This window comes from Malania oleifera, chromosome 8 (genome assembly GCF_029873635.1).
Source record: "Malania oleifera isolate guangnan ecotype guangnan chromosome 8, ASM2987363v1, whole genome shotgun sequence".
Lineage (NCBI taxonomy): Eukaryota > Viridiplantae > Streptophyta > Magnoliopsida > Santalales > Ximeniaceae > Malania > Malania oleifera.
This window is the reverse complement of record NC_080424.1, coordinates 83,663,816-83,684,254: the sequence shown is the minus strand read 5'-3', so window position 1 is coordinate 83,684,254 and position 20,439 is coordinate 83,663,816. Positions and strand designations below refer to the sequence as shown.

At 35.7% G+C, this 20,439-nt stretch overlaps 1 protein-coding gene across 1 annotated transcript; it reads left to right on the top strand.

Annotated features, from left to right (window-relative positions):
* The first annotated feature begins 17,173 nt into the window (after window positions 1–17,173).
* On the top strand, window positions 17,174–20,169 carry LOC131162026 (uncharacterized). The gene is made up of 2 exons (XM_058118123.1): window positions 17,174–18,713; window positions 19,263–20,169. The coding sequence occupies exons 1-2, from the start codon at window positions 17,822–17,824 to the stop codon at window positions 19,766–19,768; spliced, it is 1,398 nt and encodes a 465-aa protein (XP_057974106.1). The 5' UTR covers window positions 17,174–17,821; the 3' UTR covers window positions 19,769–20,169.
* Window positions 20,170–20,439: the final 270 nt, after the last annotated feature.

Below are 20,439 nucleotides of genomic sequence, written 5' to 3'. Positions count from 1 at the left end.
GTGGTTTACCCTAGTCAGCCAGCCAGGGTAGATCTCGCCTACGGGCCGCACAACCCTATCATGAGGGGTTATATCATGACACACAGTTATCCACAAGGAAGTTTTCAGCTATTATATATATATATACAGATTTACAGAGACAGAGAATATACTTATGTACATTAGAAGTATTTTAAATAGTAACCTAAAATACTGATATGTTAAGCAACATGAAAATGGTGGTGGTTTCTATTACTTGTATTGTATTTATAGATCCAGTTATACATGATTTTATAGAGACAAATTTTCATAATATTGTAACTCATATACCACACACTAGTAATAACATATTTCGTCTTACTGAGCGTTGACTCATCCCAATTATTTTAACATTTTTCAGGTGACCCAGGTAGGCAAGCAGACCAGGCTCGCAGATAGAGGGGCTGCAGTACTGTCCTGACAATAGTGTGAGTATTTTTGGGAGTATTTTTATATAACCCTAGCCAGTTGAGGATATTTCTGGGGAACAGTTATATATGTATATTTTGGGAAACAATTTAGCACTTTAGTATTGTATATAACTACATATGGTTATGTTTATTTGATTTTCGCTTCTTACTGCTTAGGTTGATGATTGAGTTTAATCCAGTATGGTATTAGAGCATTTTAAATGTTATATATATGTATATATCTGGGGAACAGTTATATATGTATATTTTGGGAAACAATTTAGCACTCTAGTATTGTATATAACTACGTATGATTATGTTTATTTGATTTCCGCTTCTTGCTGCTTAGGTTGATGATTGGGTTTAATCCAGTATGGTATCAAAGCATTTTAAATTATATATATATATATAAACCCATTTAAATAGCAGGTCGTTACACCTTACCCTTAGTTTAGAGATAGGTACCGTACCTTTCAACTATGCATTACTTTAGGACATGGGGAGCATCCTAGTAGTTTTATCTGTGTTGTGGTTTGTCATTGTATGCCTTTTTTTTTTTTAAAGAGTCCATTGCATATGGATATGACATGCTTAAGGAAATTCTTAAGGTATCTAAGAAGTTCCCAGACTTTGAAAGGTGGTAGGCCATTGAGTTAGATGCATTAGCGAGAGGCTATTAGAGTATGCTACCAGAAAAAATGAAACTGTGGTAGAAGAAACAGGATGTTAGGGGCATCTTCAGTTGTTGGTATCAACTCTTAGAGGTGGATCAACAAGACTTCAGGGCCAAGTATGAGCATATCATCGTCACTCTAAAGGTAGATGTCAATGAGAGGGTTCTCGATGCCTTGGTACAACATTGAGACTTGTCATACTAGTGCTTCACCTTTGGGCCCATAGACTTGGTGCCATTGGTGGAGGAATATGAGGAGTTACTTTTCAAATTGGCACAAGATTGAGTGTACACCTATAATATTATGGGAGTCAACTTGAGCTGATTACTGACTTGGGCCGTGGGAGGCCAAGCTAAGGAAATAATTGATAAGGTCTAGAAGAAAGGAGACACAAAAGGATGACATTGAACTAATCTGGAGAAAATTTTTAAGAATCATCTCATCGATTCAACCTCTAATTTCAATATGCAATTATTAGCTCTCACCATTTATGGTTTGGTCCTTCTACCTTCAGTAATGCATGTTGTTGACTATGGAGCCATCGAAGTTTTCTTGAAAATGGAGCGCAAGGGAGAGGGCGCTGTGCTAGCCATCATTGTTGGAAATTTCATTTCTTTTAATTTTTTTTGAAAGAAGGGGGAAGGATCCGTGTTATATTGCACAAAGATACTGTATCAGTGGTTTATTGGCCACATTGCTTTGAACCTTTTCAAAAGTGCCTTCATAAGGGAAAGGAACCCGATAATCGAGTTTTCTTAGAACCACTAAAAAATGAATGTGATAGAAGCTGTTAATAGCCTAAAATAGCCAAGGGTGGAATGGCTAGCCTAGTGGATGTGTCACGACCCGAAAATTCTGCTATATATATATATATATATATATATATATATATATATATTCTATTTTCATATAAAATAAGTTTGCTCTGATACCAAACTATACTATCTTAATCCCGAAGTGGGTTAACGGGTAAACCTGACCATAAACCAATCCATGAACTAAACAGCGGAAACATACATATAAAATCCCAGATGCAATACCAGAGTTCTACAACCATCCATCAACATATAAGTATCTTCCCATACACATATTTACAAGCAATAGTGTACAAAACATCACTGTATAAATATTAGAACTCACAGATACTTACTTTCAACAATATTATCTAGAACCTGCCCCGGAGCACTCTAACCTTGATTCCTCGTATTTCCTAAAATGTTTAAATTCTTGGAGTGAGACACCTCTCAGTAAGAAGGAATAGATTATTATTAATGTGTAGCAATATGAGTTTTAGTGTTCCAAATATACAACCATTAATTACCCTTTTCTTTCACTGTGAAATCATGTAAAATTGTAAACACGTATATACAAATATATTTCAAAATACATACTTTCCTTTCTCATCATACTCTGTATAAGAAAATAACTTTGTATAAGTAAATACACATATATGCATAGAAGAACTGCTTTGAATGGATAAACAACAATGTCATGAATTAACCCCGCATGATTCGGGTTGTGCGGTCCGAAGACGGGACCTAGCCATGGTTAGCCTAACTAGACTAAGTCAACTGTATATGTATCTGTAACTATGAGTATAATTTGCCTACCTAACTTATCCAAACTCCAGGGGGTAACTCTACACTTCAATGGCACAATCGACTGTATACCACCAACACTTTATTTGAGAAGTGTGGCTGCACTAGTATCTGTGAAGTTACGGTACCATGCTTAGCTATGATCCATTAGGGTTCTTAAACCATATAATGCGATTTTTAAAACAATATAATATCATGATTTCATTCACAACTCAGTATAAATTGTCATACTATAAATCTGTATAAAATCACTAAAATATTGTAATTCTGTATAAAATACTATCATACTGTAGTTCTATATAAAATACTATCATCCTGTAATTCTGTATCAAATGTTGTACTGTAATTTTATATAGAATGCTGTCATTCTGTAATTCTGTATCAAATGTTGTACTGTAGTTCTATATAGAACGCTGTAACTATGTATGAAATTTGTACTATAGTTCTATATAGAACGCTGTAATACTGTATAAAATCAGTATTGTAGTCCTATATAGGATGATGTAATACTGTAGTCCTATAGAGGATGTTGTAATACTGTATAAAATCTTACCTCTATCTATATATTTTTACCATAGAAACTAACAAATCTAATTAGACATGACTTTCAAACTCATGCCACATAGATTGAGTGATAACTTATACTATAATAATATTCTACTGAAAATACTAGTATAACCATTTCTAGGGTTTTACCCAAACTCAATAACCCAATTTCTCAAACACACATATATCGTTTCCAAGGTTCCCATTCACACAAATCGATATACTCGGGAAAACATATATATATATATATATATGTATTATTCAAAAATCACATGTTATAATTTAGTCAATAAAATTTCTGAAAACGCCTGACACAATCTATTCCCCTTACCTGTTTCCTGAAAATGTGCCTGCAGGGATATGATCTCAAAATTGTGCCTGCGGCGCTTGCACAAACTCTGTATCCATATACCCTAACTCAATCAGCTCAACTCTAGAATTTTTACCATTTTAATACTCCTGAGCCCATACTTTTCTAATAACTAATTAAACTTGAAAAATATCTTCCTTACCCTATTTTTGGAGTGGTGCCTAGAAAGCCTAAACAACGAAATTGCTCTGGTTAAACTACAAAGAATCGTCGTCGGAATCCTGAAGTGCCATTTATCCTTCGATTCGGGCTTAAAATGGAAGAGAAATCGAAGAGAGAGAGAGAGAGAGAGACAGAGAGAGAGAGAAAGAGAGAGTGTGATGGTTGCAGCCTAAAAAGAGAAAGAGAAGAGGGTTTTAATTTTTCCCAAAAAAAAAATGACTTGATCCCCTTTTATAGGTTGCTGGCTCAGGGGAAAATTGTCGACGGTTTGGTCTTTTAACCAAATCGTTTTCATTGTTTTACCCTTATTAAGCCGTAGTAACTCAAAACCTTCGATGATTTTTCTGAGCTCCACTAAAATCGTCGACGGTTTGGCCTATGCCAAACCAAATTAATTTCCTCTTTTCTTTATTATTTCATTAATTCCTATTTTTCGGGTCTTTATAAGATGAATCTCCACCCAATGTTATTGAGATGTGGGACATTCTCTAGGGTCCTACTTTTTGATGCTCGAGGTTGCATTGGCTATGCACTAGTTATAGCACTCTGACACATGGGAAATCCCTAGTTCATCCCTTGAACGACTCATTTAGCTAAGTTCCAATTCAAATACAAGGAAGCATCAGCAAAAGGGAAGATTAAGGAAGCCAAGGTAGCCTAGTTGAAACCTAAGATCCTGGATAAAGGTAAGCGCACCTCACATGTCACCATTGGTTACCTAGCTTGGCAAGAAAGGCGGGGTGAATCCTACAAGGTCTCGAGGGCATAAGGGCCTGATAAGCTGATGCCTCGGCCTACGTTCTTGGAGGATTATTATGAGGAATTCTAGGCTTACTAGCATATTTACCATCATGAATGTCAAGAGAAGATCCAAAAGCTGAAAGGGTAAAAGAAGAGATTAGATAAAGAATTGCAAGGAAAAGTCTGCAAAGAACAAAAACTGAGGGTTAGGATTTACAACCTAACTTAGCTAAACTAGAATTTATAGCATATATCAGGGGAGCAAAAATTTCTTGCTAAATGAATGTTGCTTATGAAGGTGCAATGAGATCAATCAAATTACTTTTTTATTCATCATATGATTCATTTGTTTAGCTATTAGGTATATGCTGCAAAGGAGTTGAGTTGAGCAGAGCTTTACCATGCTCAAGCATGGTTATTAAAATTTTAATTGAGCTCAAGTTTTGCTCAAATCGAGCTTGACTACACTTGCTCTAGCCTGCTCATTTGTGCAAAATGAATGAGCCGAATGAGCCTTTATTAAGCTAAACTACTAAGTTATTCACAAACGAGTTGACTCTTTGAGAACCTCTCACTATAAGAGGCAAAGGTCTTTTAGGGTTTTGTTAGGTAAAAATTGATGAAAATGACTTTTACTCAAACTATATTAGGGTTTCTTTGACCTCCACTAGGCTAGCCTATTGGCCATGGGCTAGGTCTTGACTCTAACACTAAATTCAGGTTATGAAATTTGGGTTTTTAGGTTAAATAAGCCCACTATAGTTTACTGAACCTTATTTTATTCTATTAAAGAACCCATAAATGAGCCTATTAAGGGAGCCTAACTATAGAGACCCGAAAATAGAAAATAATAAGAAAAACAAAGAAAAAAGAGGAAATGGTTTGGTGAGGACCAAACCGTCGATGGTTTTCCAGAGTGCTAAGAAAACCGTTGATGGTTATATTTTTACCGCGACTAGGTTAAGGGTAAACAGTGAAAACTGGTTTGGTTAAAGACCAAACCTTCGACAGTTTTCTAGGAGCTTAAGAAAACCGTCGACGATTTTCTCTGGGACAGAACAGTATATAGGGGCTGCATGTCATTTTTCTTTTAGAATTACAAAAGCTCTCTCTCTCTCTCTCTCTCTCTCTCTCTCTCTCTCTCTCTCTCTCTCTCCTCATTTTCTCACTCTAAATTCGCCCCATCGACGATCAGACTCCGTATTTGAGGCCTAGTGGCGATCCTTGTCATATTGACCGGAGCAGAATTATGTTATGAGGATCCCAAGTGTAGACAACCCATTTTGTTTAGGCCAAATATAACAAAGGGGTTATTATTATTATTATTATTATTATTATTATTATTATTATTATTATTATTATTATTATTATTATTATTATTATGTATTTTCAACTATTTTCTATGTTTATATTTGGTATTGTAATATTTATTATTTCTAGTATCTTTGTATTATTTTATTAAGTATTTATGCGTAGTATGTTCATTATTATTATTAGTATTACTATTATTAGTATTAGTATTATTATTACTGTTAGTACTATAATAATAATAATTATTATTATTAATATTATAACAAAAAATACAAAAAAAAAAAAGAGAGAAAAAGGCTTTATTTTTAGGGTTTTCAAGGAAAAAGCCTATAAAGAGACACACATTCACGACCGCGAGGGGGAGGGTCTCCAAAATTCACGTTGAGCCTTCTCTTTTTCTCCCCCATCTCATCTCATTCTCTTGCTAACTCTAGCCATCTTCTTCACGCATCCCTTCTCCCTCATAGCATCACCAACCTCATCGTCAGCTCCTCACCTTCTTCCCATCTTCCTACCTTAAACCCCCACACACGACAGCCCATCAAACCTCCTAGCAACCCACGACCATAGACATCTCCATCTCCAGACCAGCTTCACTTGCCATAGCTAACTATCACTCTCTTCGATGACTTAGCCACGACCATCTTCCACTGCAGTTCCCCGACCACCTCAAGAACTAAGGAGGAGGCACCCATGACCAAGCAGCAGGTAAGCATTCCAAAGCAACCACCTTCTTTATGGTCTCCTTGCAACTTTGAGCATCAACCACAGCAACCAGCAACGACCCTCTAGTAGCACCATTAACTTCGGAAACCGTCATCGTTGTCTCTCTCGCATCGTCAGACGTTTTCCAGCCCCGTTCTCTGACAACCCTTGCGTCGCAGTCTCCTAGATTCCAACAGCAACCAAGACAGCAGCATCAACGATTGCTATATCGCCCGACATGACCTGACAGAAAGACCGAGCCTCCTACCGGCCTCCCTCAACACCAAATATAGCGGCAGCGGAACATTGCTGAGGTAAGTCCCTATGTTTATATACTCATGCACATAAGTGTTTTTTTTTTTTTTTATTCTTTTTAAAGTTCAACTCTTTTTTGGTATTAACATTGTATATGTGTTAAATAATATTTTGTTGGGTTAAAAATTGTTATTTAAATATCTATAGACTAATGTTTAATATTTTGGGGGTAGGTTGTAGGGATTCATTGTTATAATATATTTATATACTTGTTTATAGTTTTGTTATTGTGTATATTAAGTCAATTTAATACCGTTGATGTGTGATTTTTTTTCTATTATTGTAGGGATATTTGTTTTATTGTTTAACGTTCAAGTTTAATTTTTATTAAAATTATTGATGTCATAATACTAGTTTTTCTTTTTTTATTTTTATTTTTATTTTTATTTAAACATCCATGTGTATTATGTTAATATTAATTCGTTTATTATGATTGTAGTAGGGTTTTAATAATTATTATCCATGATTATATGCTACTGCTAATATTAATTGACTTATATTTATTGTTTTAGGATTTTTAATTATTGAACTCTATGTTTATACTATTATAAATATTAATTAGTTTGTTCTCATTATTATAGGATTTTTTTGGGGCGGTAAGTATTCCATTGTTCAATATTTAAGTGTAGTAATTTTTGTTGTCGTATATTATTAAGTACATAATATTCAAGTTGTATGTTTAATATTTAGGGTTTTGGTTGTATTTATTTAAATAGGCAATATTCAAGTTGTATGTTTAATATTTAGGGTTTTGGATTATCATTATGTAGCTTTCTCATTATTAATATGACAGATTATTATTAAGGTATTATTATTATTTATTATGGTTGTTTATTATTCGGGTATTATTATTATGTCGAAAGGTAGTTTATTATTATGATAGATTATTATTATGGTATAATTCTTATTATGGTAGTATATATGATATTATGGCATTTCAGTATTGTTATATGTTTATATTTAGTATTACATATTATATTATTTTTAGTATTTTGGTACATTATGGTGTTCTTATTATGGTATGTTTAGTACTACACATTATTATATTAGTTTATTTCTATAGTAGTTTATTATGTAGTTTATTATCATGATATTTTATTATGTATTATTATGGTATTGTTATGTTGTTAAGTAATTTACTATTATGATATTGTACTATGTATATTAGTATGGTGTTATTATGATATTATATACTACTATTAAAGTATTACATTGTGTTATTAACATAATTTTTTTTTTTTAAAGAAGGGTGGCACCTCCATTTATTTATTGATAACCCCTCACTTTTGGCGGAGGAATGCCGTGGTTACAAGACAATTAATGGGAGATAACAAAAGACAACACGTTAAAAACCTCCTAAAGAATCACACTAACATCCAGCCAAAAATCGGGTTACAAGTCCAAACAAAACAAAACAAAATAGGACCTACAAAACAAACCTCACGCAACAAAACAAAACAAAAGATAAATAACATAAAACATAAGTTAAAGCCAAAAGAAAATCAGTTAAACATACCTCATATTATTAGTACAAGGTTGTTATTATATTAATATGTTTTTATTGTTGTTACTATTATTTTAGTTTTATTATTACTAATATAATATGTTTAATATTTTTGTTTCTTTGATATATTTATATTTTGTATTATGTATTATTTATTTTAGTGTGTGTATATCCCTATGATTGCAACAAAAAAGGAATGGGTTTTTTAAGCCTTATGTACCCCAGTTATGAGGTAATATATATTATGTACATTTTTTGTGTGATTTATTTCTTTGTATGTGCATTTCATAAATTCACGAAAGGGAATAATTTTAAAGACTTATTAAATTTAATTAGTGGGATAATTTTTGATTAATTAGGTGCCATTCTTAAGAACGGGTGCATAGGGAGTGCTCATACCTTCCTCTCGCATAACTAAACTCCCGATCCTTGCATTACACCATTTTTCCTGAAAATAAAATTACAATTTTTATTTTGCCATCCCGGGACACCCGCGCTCGGGAAAGTCGCGACACTAGACACCATCCCAAAACTGAGGTAAAGAAGTTGTTTATGATGTTGATTGGTGGTTTAATTGCTTTAATGGGTGTATAGGTCTAGGAATGTGAATATGAACATAATTCTGGGGTTGAACTGATAAATTAGAATTTGTGGAATATAAGGTTTTGGTGTAAACGCTGCAGGCACGGGTTTAGGGCTCCCGCGGGCGTTTCCTCAGGGAATGAGGTAAGGGTGATAAATATTTATTGTTTGGAGTTTCATTAATAAAATTTGGTACGTGGGTCCGGAGAAAATGTGAATGTGATATTATTCTGGGGTTACATGATTTCAAGGTTTTTGAGTTCTGAACACCGTGAGTGTGGGAAGTATAACATGCGTTTATGAGATTTTAGCATATGATTTACTAGATATTATAGAATATAAAATCTAGAGTATGAGATTTGAATTTTACATTTGTTATATGTTTGTAAAAATTCAGATTTTTGGGATACAAGAAATTTTTACAAATGATATATATTATTTTTATATAGTAGGAAAATACAGTTTTCTCATACAGATTATAGTATAAGAGTTTCATTTAAATTGTGTGGCATGAGAAATATAAGATATAGTACAGAGACTTAATATATAATTTTTTACAACTTTTATAGAATCATGGTATTATAGTTTGTATAAAACCATGCTTTATAGTTATTACATAACCATGATATACAGTTATTACAGAGCTATGCTTTACAGTTATTACAAAATCATGGTATTACAGTGTATATAGAATCATAGTAAAACAATAATATACATAAATAGTATTGTATAGTATTAGAACCCTAATGGACCAAAACAGATCACAGAGCACGATACCATAGCTAATACAATGTAGATAGTGCAATCATACATCTTGGATAAAGTGTGGAATGACAATCAATTGTGCCCAGAGGAGAGACGAAGAGCTCCTTGGCAGTCAGGACCAAGTTGAGGGGGCCAATTGTACTATGCAGGTTTACAGTTTGACTTAGCTTGATAGGCAAGCTAGAGTTAAGTCCAGTCTATGGGCCACACAACCCGAGCATGCAGGGTCAATTCATGCATATAGTTATCCGTCTAGGGAAGTTTTCACAGTTATATATGTATGTAGATTTATAGAAATCAAGATTTATCTATTATAACTAAAAGTACGATTAAATAGAAAATTCAGAAACACTTGTATTTTAAGTGACATAGGTGTGAGTTATGATATGCCTTACCCTAAAATGTTATCTTAGTTACAACTTGATTAGTAAATGTATTATTCATGTAAACTCATTTGCCACACACTGGTAATAACATATTTCGTCTTATTGAGAGTCGTCTCACCCCAGAATTCCAAACATTTTAGGTGATCCACATAGGTGTGCAATGGGAGCTCCGAGATAGAGGGGACTTTAGTACTGCACTCGCTAAAGGGTAAGCGTTGTATTAGGAGATGTATTTTGAGTAGTCCCTAGGAGTTTTTGTGGATTTTCTAGGAGATGTATATGTATGTTTTGGGAAATATTAAAACTCTGTTATAGTAAATAAGGTGAATGTATTTTTATGTTTTCCACACAATAGGTGATATGTTTTGTGAACAGGTATCCTCGGTACCACTTGAGGTCCGAGACGTTATAGTGGATATTATTATAGGTATCAAAGGAATATTATATTGTTGCAGGATATATATATATATATATATAAAGAAAAAAATAGTAATAATTTTGGGGTCGTTGCACTAACAAAGCTTGTAATCTAGTCGCTTATGAGCTAAAATGAGATAAGCCTATTTATATTCAAGTTCGACTCATACATTAAATGTTTTGGTGTACATCTAGTCTCACATCGCCTTTGTGAGCAGTCTCAAGCCAGTATAAAAGTCCTCTTAGCTCTCCCTCCTTGACACCGAGGTTTTGTGGATAAGCTCTTTAACTTGGTATCAGAGCTAGACCTTGGGCTGCTTGGCTCCTCCGTGGGTTGGACTCCTCCTCACCTCATTTCCTCCTACGGGCTCGAGGGGGAGTGTTGGTGTACGTCTAGTCCCATATCGCCTCTGTGAGCAGTCTTAAGCCAATATAAAATCTTCTTAGATCTCTCTCCTTAACACCTAGTGTAGCACCCCCAAAGTCGCCAGGTGGGGCCTGGGGTATGATGAGACCAATCACACGTCTCTGATACCATTCACACATCAGAACTAATTAAACAATCTCAAATAAAATACCAAAGTTCCATATACATATATACAAACCCATAAAGAAGTATAACCAAATTCTGCATATTACATAACTAGAAAATTAAACATATAACTTTACATATATCTATTCTTTTAACCACTCACAAAACTAAATCCCGCCATAGAGCTTTCTAAGATCGATTAACTGAAGGACCTAAAAATAATAATAAATTGCTAGGGTGAGACACCTCTCAGTAAGGAAGAAATAAGTTATAACAATGTGTGACAGAAGAGTTTTAATAAAATATAAAATATTGTCATTTAAAAATCAACAACAACCAATAAAACACATACATACTGTAGTCACACAAACAAGCCAATATTTATAGTAAAAGTTTCCAAGGATTGTGGTGATTACCCGCCCATACAAGTAGCACCCCTATGCTCTGATACCGTTTGTAACCTTACCCTTTTATTTGGGTGCAGCCACAACTGATACTGATAAGGACACTCTCTCTCAGTAAGCCCTTGGGCGGAGAGTGTTATTTTGCCATAAATATTCATGCAATTAAATTTACACAATGCTAATCATTTCATAGAGATCCATGTATACACACATATCACAACCCATCCAAACAAGATACATACACACACACACACACACACACACACACACACACACACACACTTCATTCACACCCACACAGGGTCCATATCCACACAGGAAATACAGTCTACATAGGACTCACATCCACATAGGAATATCATCCACATAGGACTCAGAACCACACATGTTACTACACAAGCTTCCCAACTACACATGTTACAAATCCACACACACAACCTCATTCATAGTAAATCAGTAAAACAAACTCCTTATTCCACTGTCAATGTTTTACCCCCTGAATATAAATGTCCTCATAACGGCCTCCTCATACCACTGCCAACGTTATATGACGATTTATATCAGGTACGATATAATGACCTCCTCATACAACTGCCAACACTATATCGCAATTTACATGAACCATAAAACAATACACATCCAATTCATGTAAACACATTATTGCATTCAAGTTCACAATATTTATTCATCCAAACCGCATCACAACCAATCGGAATTTGCAACCCAAACAGTAACCACAAGTGGACAAAAATCGTAATCAAGCAATACTCGCAACCATTTAATTATGAAAGTTATTTTCATGCCACACGGTTTTTTCCAAATATGATATATAATCAAAATCATTTTTGATCCAAATGCCTAAACCGTTTAGAAAATTATGCATAATTATATAGAATTGTATACTCAAATTTAACCGGTTTAAATTAATAAAAAGCTGTTATAACGTATTCCCTTACCTGCTCCTCGAAATTCTGCCCAAATCGAATAGAAAATGAAACCCTGTATTCCAAAAACCTAACTTAATTAGTTTAACCCTAGGATATTTATCATTTAACATAACCTAGGCTCACACACTCCCAATACTTAATTTAATATTAAAAATATCCTACTCACCCTGATTTTGGAGTGGTGCCCAAGTATCCCAAAACAAGTTTTTCCTTGGCTAACTTGAAGCGAAACTCCTCAGGAACCTCGTGGTGGTTTCCGATCATCGAATCGGGCTAAATCCGAACCGGATTCGAAGAATATAGGTGGTAGGGCCGAACCCTAGAGAGAGAGAATGAAAGGAGAGAGAGAAATTTCGTGGAAGAAATGATTCAGGGTCACTTTATAACCTGGCCTTCGTCGACGAGTTTCAAAGGTTCGTCGACGAAGCTAAGAAGAACATTCGTCGATGAAGTCATCATGTTTGTCGATGAAGCATTTAAAAATTTGGATATTCCCTGCTCACGGTAATTCCTCGTTAACAGGACACATGTACTCGTCGACGAGGAGAACAAATTCGTTGACGAGTCCCTGCTTGATGCCCTTTTTAAACTTCTTTTCCCTTTCTTTTATTTCCCCTTTTTCCTTTTATCTATTTTCTTTTATTTTTTGAGTTTGAGTTATTACACCTAGGTTTTGAGGATGAGCTCTCTAACTAAATGCACCTTAAATTGAGCTTGGTAATTGATCATTTTAATATAATGAAGAATCTTGGTGAGCTTTTACTGAATCAAGCTTTTGAGCTGCTTGTGAGCGACTTGATTCGTTTGCGGTCCTAATTACATGCTTACTTACTGCTTTCTACTTTGTATTTGATTGATGTTTGTGAATGTTTTCATGTGTTCATGCGATGCATCTAATTTATCGTTAACTTTAGGCTAACTAGTTAATGTTTGTGTGTCATAATTAGTACCTCACAAACTTCACCTGGTGTGAGTCTTCAAGCCATAACACTAAGCGATGAATTTGATGGACACTATATGTTTGAATTTGATGTATGATGAAGCTTGTTGTTCCACTTGAGATAGAGTTGTTAATACATCAATTATGACTTTACTAAGAACTTAGTCAAGAGGTCATCTTTAACAAGCTATGTATTTACTTTCTTTGAGCTACCACTAATTAGTGGGAAAGTTGTCTGTGTAGTCTATTGTTCACAAATGAGGCTATTATAGAGGCGATAAAGGAACATATGCTATTGAAAGGTTTAGTTAGCAATCAAGGTATGAGAAGGGCCATTCATTTGACTCGAATCGTATTTTTAGAGAACAAGCATATTGACGACAAATGTTGTTTTACACGAAATTGTTCCTTATGAGATTATTTTGTTATTGATAATCATGAAAATATAATCAAAATTTAGTTTTCATGATTTTATTTTGTTATTGATAATTATGTAAATATAATGAAAAATTAGTTTCTACTAACAAGTTCAAGCATTTGCTCAGGCCTAGTTACCATTTGTTGTAAATATGTTGTACTCCAAACATGCTTAGTGGATAAGGTGAAGTATACCTTTTTGGATTACGCACCGAGTATCCACGTGTCCGTTTTACGGTTCACGTGACTAATCGTGCGCCTCTTGAAGTTGATCACATGGTGAAGTATACCTTACCATGCTGTTTGGTGGTTTGACACTTTAACAGAATTTAAGATAAAGTATATCTTGAATTCTTATTCCTTACGCTCACTTATATGGTGACCCAACTTTAGGACCGAAATCATTAAAATTCACATATTAAGTTTCCTCTCGGTCCGAAAAGGGGGTGTTAGTGGGTGCACATTCTCCAAAACTAAAATTCCGTAAAATTCTTTTTGTTACGTATATTATTTTTTACCGTACTTCTTAAATTCACTTTACAATCACATTATTTTAAAATAAATCATAAATTTGACCTTCGTATAAAACAAATAAAAAAGATGATTAAATAAGCACACTCTAAATCTCCCAGGGTGCTTGTTGAATACATAATTCGTTCCAATAAACAATTCTATGCACTAGAATTAGTTAATTATGAAATCGATCGACTCACTCAACTGGCATATGCCTATAAAAAAAAGTAATAAGGTTGACAACCCTCTTTCAAGTTTCAGCTCCCTTTGTCCCAATTAAAAGATACGTTCAGTGGTTGGTTATATGCGTTCATTCGTTCTGTATGTCCGAGAAGGTCCAACTCAATGAAATTATGTCAATTTTGACTCTTCTTTTCTTTAAAAATGAAAGGAATTTCTCATTAATTATTGCGAGACATGACACTGAAATATATGATGCGGTCTGACTTGTCTATCCAGACATCTCCACCTCTGAATTTGAAATCAGCAAACTAGCCAGCCACAGTCAATCTAGAAGCCATGATTAAATATATTATCGTTTGCAGCCCTTTGCTTATTATTTAATTTTGACCTCCCTCCCCATTTTGAACAAATGGGTTACAATAACTCACAGGTCAACCATTCTACTCATTCTGCAATCAAAATTTTTATATGAAAGCGTGGGGAAAGAGACTTACCTATTAATAATAATAATCCTTGGGATATTGTCACTTTTTTCCATGTAAATAAGTACAAAAATTAAGTTCATGCCTAATAATAAATATTATTGACAAGTAATGGGGAGCATGAATTTTGAACATTAAATTTGAATTTGGATAAATTTAAATAAATTTTAGTATAATTTTATATTAAATTTTTTCGAAATCCAGGTTTAAGATCTCAAGATTTTAGTTTTTGCCTTTCAAAGCCCTGGCAAAGCCCAGAGCAACAACTGTAACTCATGGGCTGAAGCTCACAGGGTGGGACTGAGAGTGCTGACGCATTGTTGATGTCTCCGGTGACATATCAGTTCAATTTCGTCATGTCCCATTTATCCCTGTGAATTCTAAAACCCTACTGCCAATCATTTTTGGGAGAGAACTCTGTCTGGGAGAAGAGAGACAAACGTGGAACAGAGGAGCTCTGGCTTTGATGCCTGGGGAGGTGATGAAACCTTTTAATGCCGGATGGTTGTTTCACCTTTTCCTTCTTTTACTTTCTCTTTTCCTTTATTAAGATGTCTTTTGTTATTGGTTAGGGGGCAGGCCAAAGAGAGAGTTCGTTTCCTACATGACAACATTGGGAGGCCACACCCCATCTTTCTGTTGCCCTTGCCCACCCTGTTTCTTCCTTGTTATTCCCACTCTTTATGATGGATGGTACCATTGCATCCATTTCAAGACACAAATTTGAACCTCCCAAAGAGATTGGACAATTTGATTACTCTTTGTATGACCAAAAAAAAAAGGTGCACAAAAGTTTATGTTTTGTTTTTTTAATGAGGTTTTTAAAGAAAACAAAAGGGTTTGATTATAGATTTATCAATTACTGTGAAGACACTTATTATGTCAATGATAAAAAATATAAAAAGTCCATCCATAATAAATATAGAATAGAATAATTATAAAATGTTTCGTTAATATTTGAGTTCATATGTTTAAGCAGTGTACTTGGATAAAATTGAAGTCCATACTCAAAAAGTTTAAATGGATTACTTGTTTCTTAACTTGTCTTTGGGTAATGGGTTATTCGAAAAGAAAATTTTAGATGCTACAAAAATATTATGCCTTCTTCTCTAAAACTGTGTCACTTAAAACTTATGCTTAAACTTATGTGAAGATCATATTATTTATGCAAAATAATTTTAGTGTATGGGAGAAAATGTTTCTGCTTTTAGTGTATTGGGAGAAAATGTTTCTGCTTCCTTTCGTGATATGTAAGTCTTTCTTTAGATTATGAGCAAGTGGGGCAGCAGTTTCCCTCTTGCTATTATTGTTTAATTTATCACAATTATTTCAGACAGACCTGTTTCTCCACTCTGCCATTTGCCACTACGGATAATCCAATTAGATTGGGGCAAATTGCATCCCAACCCCATTCCTCAAGCTAGCCACCCACCTACCCACTAGAATAAAAAAAGGTAAAGAAAAGTGACCGAGCCAATCCAAGGTGGATTGCCATGGAATTGGGTACATGCACTATCCCCACAAGTGTTTGAGTGAATGTTTTTTTTTTTGGGTGATGAGAGAATGTTGGAGATGATGAATGGCATAATAAGCAGCCAAACTTTTCTGGGTATGAACTACGGAGTTGAATTATAGATTGTCATCTAATGATGGCAACAATACAATGTATTTAAGGGTTGACTTAAAGGATTCGCCTTTAGGTACTTCTGTGGTGGCATGCAGAATGGGAGAAACCTCTCCCATATAAAGCTTTGGTACTTCCCCTGTGCTTAGTGGCTACCAATCTCCCCCCAACCAACCCACACCCACGTACCTTCTTCTCACTGCACCAGCATTCCACCACTCCACAAAACAATAATAATTATAATTAATATTCTCTCTCTCTCTCTCTCTCTCTCTCTCTCTCTCTCTCTCTCTCTCTCTTATTTGGAAATGCTTTTATTTTGGGTAACAATTTGGGAAAATTAGTAACTCTAGGTCATCTTCAATGCTGTGTAAAAAAAGAAAAAAAAGGAAATAATTCAATTTTTATGACATATCCATTTTCCCCCCATATAGAAATTCCTTGATTTCATTTAATCCTTTTCCTATTCTGAATCTTGTTAATGAGTGTCATTAATCATGATGACCTTGTTAATACTACTATTTTAAAAAGATTATTATTCAATTAAATTGAAATTAAAACATTTAAAGTCAAACAATATAATAATATTTATTAAAATGGTACCTTAACAAGTTCCCTTAAAAGACTTTCTTCACAAAATTCTCCATTCTTTCCCTTTTTTTCTCATGTCCAATTTCTTTTTTATTGCTTTCAAAAATTTCCTCTTCTTTTTCTTAAAGAACTACAGTTCGTAACTCCCAAATACAAACAATAAACTGACGCTTCGCAGAAGCCAGTCCCAATTAAGCACTTAATGCAACACTATTTATGTTCAAAATAAGTCCTTTTGTTTTGGCTTTCTAGAAGTGCTTATGCGCGCAAACGTCAGCGCAACCCCCGCCTCTGTTATCTGTAAAACAGGGGGCATTAACAAAGCGCGTTTTTGAACGAAGAAATCTAGAAAAGGGAAGGTGTACTAAATTAATTAACGAGAGACGCCGAGAAGACGTTAATGCCCCCACTGAGTATTAGCAACGCTACCTTCTTTGCTACTGCTTCACTGTTGTCATCCGCCACGCTTGCCTTTCTTGAACCGGTCTTCAGTCTACGCTTCCCTCTCCTCCGATCTTTTTCTGGTCACAATCTCAGTCTCTTCTCCTTCGATACGCTTTTCTTCGCAGAGAAAAGAAATGTCTTAGACAACCCTTTTCAATTCATCAAAAAACAGAGTCAATAGCATAAACATTGGAGAACGAGGGAGGGAGGGAGAGAGAGTGGCTAATTTGAGGAGAAGGGATGGTTGGATGGATTCATTTTACGGTGGCGGCGGTATGTGTCGGAGTTCTTGTTGCCCTTCTGACTTTGTTTATCCGGCGATGCTGTTGGAAAAAGCACAGAGGAATCGCAGATGCGAACAGGACTGGAGCAGAGAGCTTGGAAGTGGGTATAGCGAAGCTTCAACAACACGCGAGTCTTCGACACCAACTTGATCCAGAGAACAAGAGGAGAGCGAATTATTACGTTTTCCGACGCGGGGTTTCGGGGAAACCTCCTCTGTTCAATTGGGCAGATTACCCCTCTCTGGTCACCGACGCCGTCGAGCATGGATGGTCTCAATTCGCTTTCACTGGCTATTCGTCATCGTCTTCGTCCGCCCGATCGACGCTGTTGGGTTTGTGCGTTGCCGGTGATCCCGGAAGAGATTCGGAGGCGGAGTTAGGGTGGGAAATCTGTCCGGGATCGGCAGATTTCATGCAGAAGGTCGGATTGAAAAGGGTCAACACAATCAATCATTCTACGGCTCCTGTGTCTGTAGTCAGAACGGCTTTGCCTTTGCCGGGTCCTCCCTTGGGGAATTCCGCCTTCCCTCAAGAAGCTTATTTTGAAATTACGGTCTTGTCTCGTGGAGAGAACGATCAGGAGGCAAGAAATAGTTCTGCAGAAGGGGAGAGGACGAAGCTAATCCAGGAGAATTCCAAAGTTAATTCGGAATCTTTAGTTCATTTTTCCGGTAGTCATGGCGAAAAGCAGCTAGAAGAATTGAGGATTAGTAATGTGGAAGACAGCGCGAGTGAGGTTGTGCAGCTTTCGTTGGGGCTAACAGGGGGAGGTTTTCTTCCTTTGAAACTTCCCGGCACCTACCCAGGATCCATTGGATTTAACTCCAATGGTTGTGTCTTCCTTGACGGTAAATTCTCTCTTCTGATTGTCGTCACAATTTTTAACCACTGTGAACAAATTAAGCAAAAACATAGCTCTTGGGACATTTTCAAACAGCAGACAAAATCTGTAGGTGAATTGAAATAGCAGTTTACAGTTAAATATTGTCCACAGTTCATGAGATGGTAAAGTGCGACGTGGGAACCCACCAGTTCCTACACAGATCACAGATGAAAGGTCAATAATTAAGGGTCCACCAATCCTCCTTTTTTCTATTCAAATGGTAGATGCTAGGATTTGAAGCCCGCCATTGATGTATTCCTACACAGCTTCAACCTTAGGCCAATGCACCAGTCAAGTCTAGCGGCACATATACCAGGACGTGACCCTCAAATGATGGGAATCCTTTCCTGTCAGAGGAGATGAGAGCGCACATGTTTTATTGGGCTATTGGTGTTTGGTACCCTTAGGAATAGAATATATATATATATATATTTTCCTTCACTTTTATTAATTTCCTAGTTCTCAGCTTCATTTTCTTTCTGCAACGTTCCCCATGACTCCCCCTCTCTTGCAGGAGTTAAACTTGTGCTAGAATCAGAAAAGGCAGAATGGGGGCAGAGAGACAAGGTGATAGGTTGTGGGTTCAATCCAAGCCAGAAAAAGGTGTTCTTCACTGTGGATTCAGAAGTGGTAAGAGTAATCCATTGCAAGTCTGAGGAATTTGGTGCTCCTCTTTATCCAACTCTTGCATCAAATACCGACATTACGGTTCTGGTTAATTTTGGGCAAAGCAGCTTCAAATACGCTCAAGCAAATGCGCACCGGACACCGAACCCCTGCTTCATTGGCCCTCTTGTGAATTCCCCTGCTGCTGCTGCTGCTCTGGGCTATGAAGACAGCAAAGAGCTTTTCTCCATGGGAAGAATCGACTCGCAGTGGCTCAATCGATCTACAACCAAAACTAGTCTCAGTAATAGCAATAAGAACAACAAAGGAGCGGATTATGACCAGGAGTCTGATACTGAGTTATTTGAAATAGTGTTAGACAGCCGTGGGCAATCCCCCAACACAATATCGTAGAATCGGCGAAAAATTTAATTATCGGCAAGTACAAATCACATAAGCTGTCTTGGTTTATTTTTGGCGTGTTTATGCGAGGACATAGATTTGCCGGAGTTCACAAGTGAAGTTTGGAGATACATCACAAGACCAACTTGATGGAGCTAAGATTGCTCGTCAGTCATCAATGTCATATACAAACCCTCTGCAGTGTGCAGCATTGAGGGGATCACCAAAACTTATGAACGTAAACTTCGATTTTCTAAGGAATACAGGAAAGGCTTTTGAATAGTTACTCTTTCTAACTAAATATTTCATCTAATTTTGCCAGTCTTGAAAAAATTTCTTATCTTTGTATATACAATGATGGGAACATGTTAATTTGTGTTTTCATCTTGATATTTTAATTATTTGATATCTCATTAGAAAATGTCCCATCATGCGATGCTTGAGCCCCGGGACAAGTCCGAAGAGAAACACTTCAATGGGTTTTGATTATTCCGTGTCTTAGTATTACTCGAGGTATTGATCTTATGATAAATTTTGATCAATCGCATCAATTGCTCAAATCGTATACGAAAATTTGCACTAACATTGATGCGCTGCCACTGAATCTCTTCAATTATAATATTTTACCATGTTGAATTGGTTGTGATGCACCTAAGAAGGTGTGTTCAATATGTAGAACATGT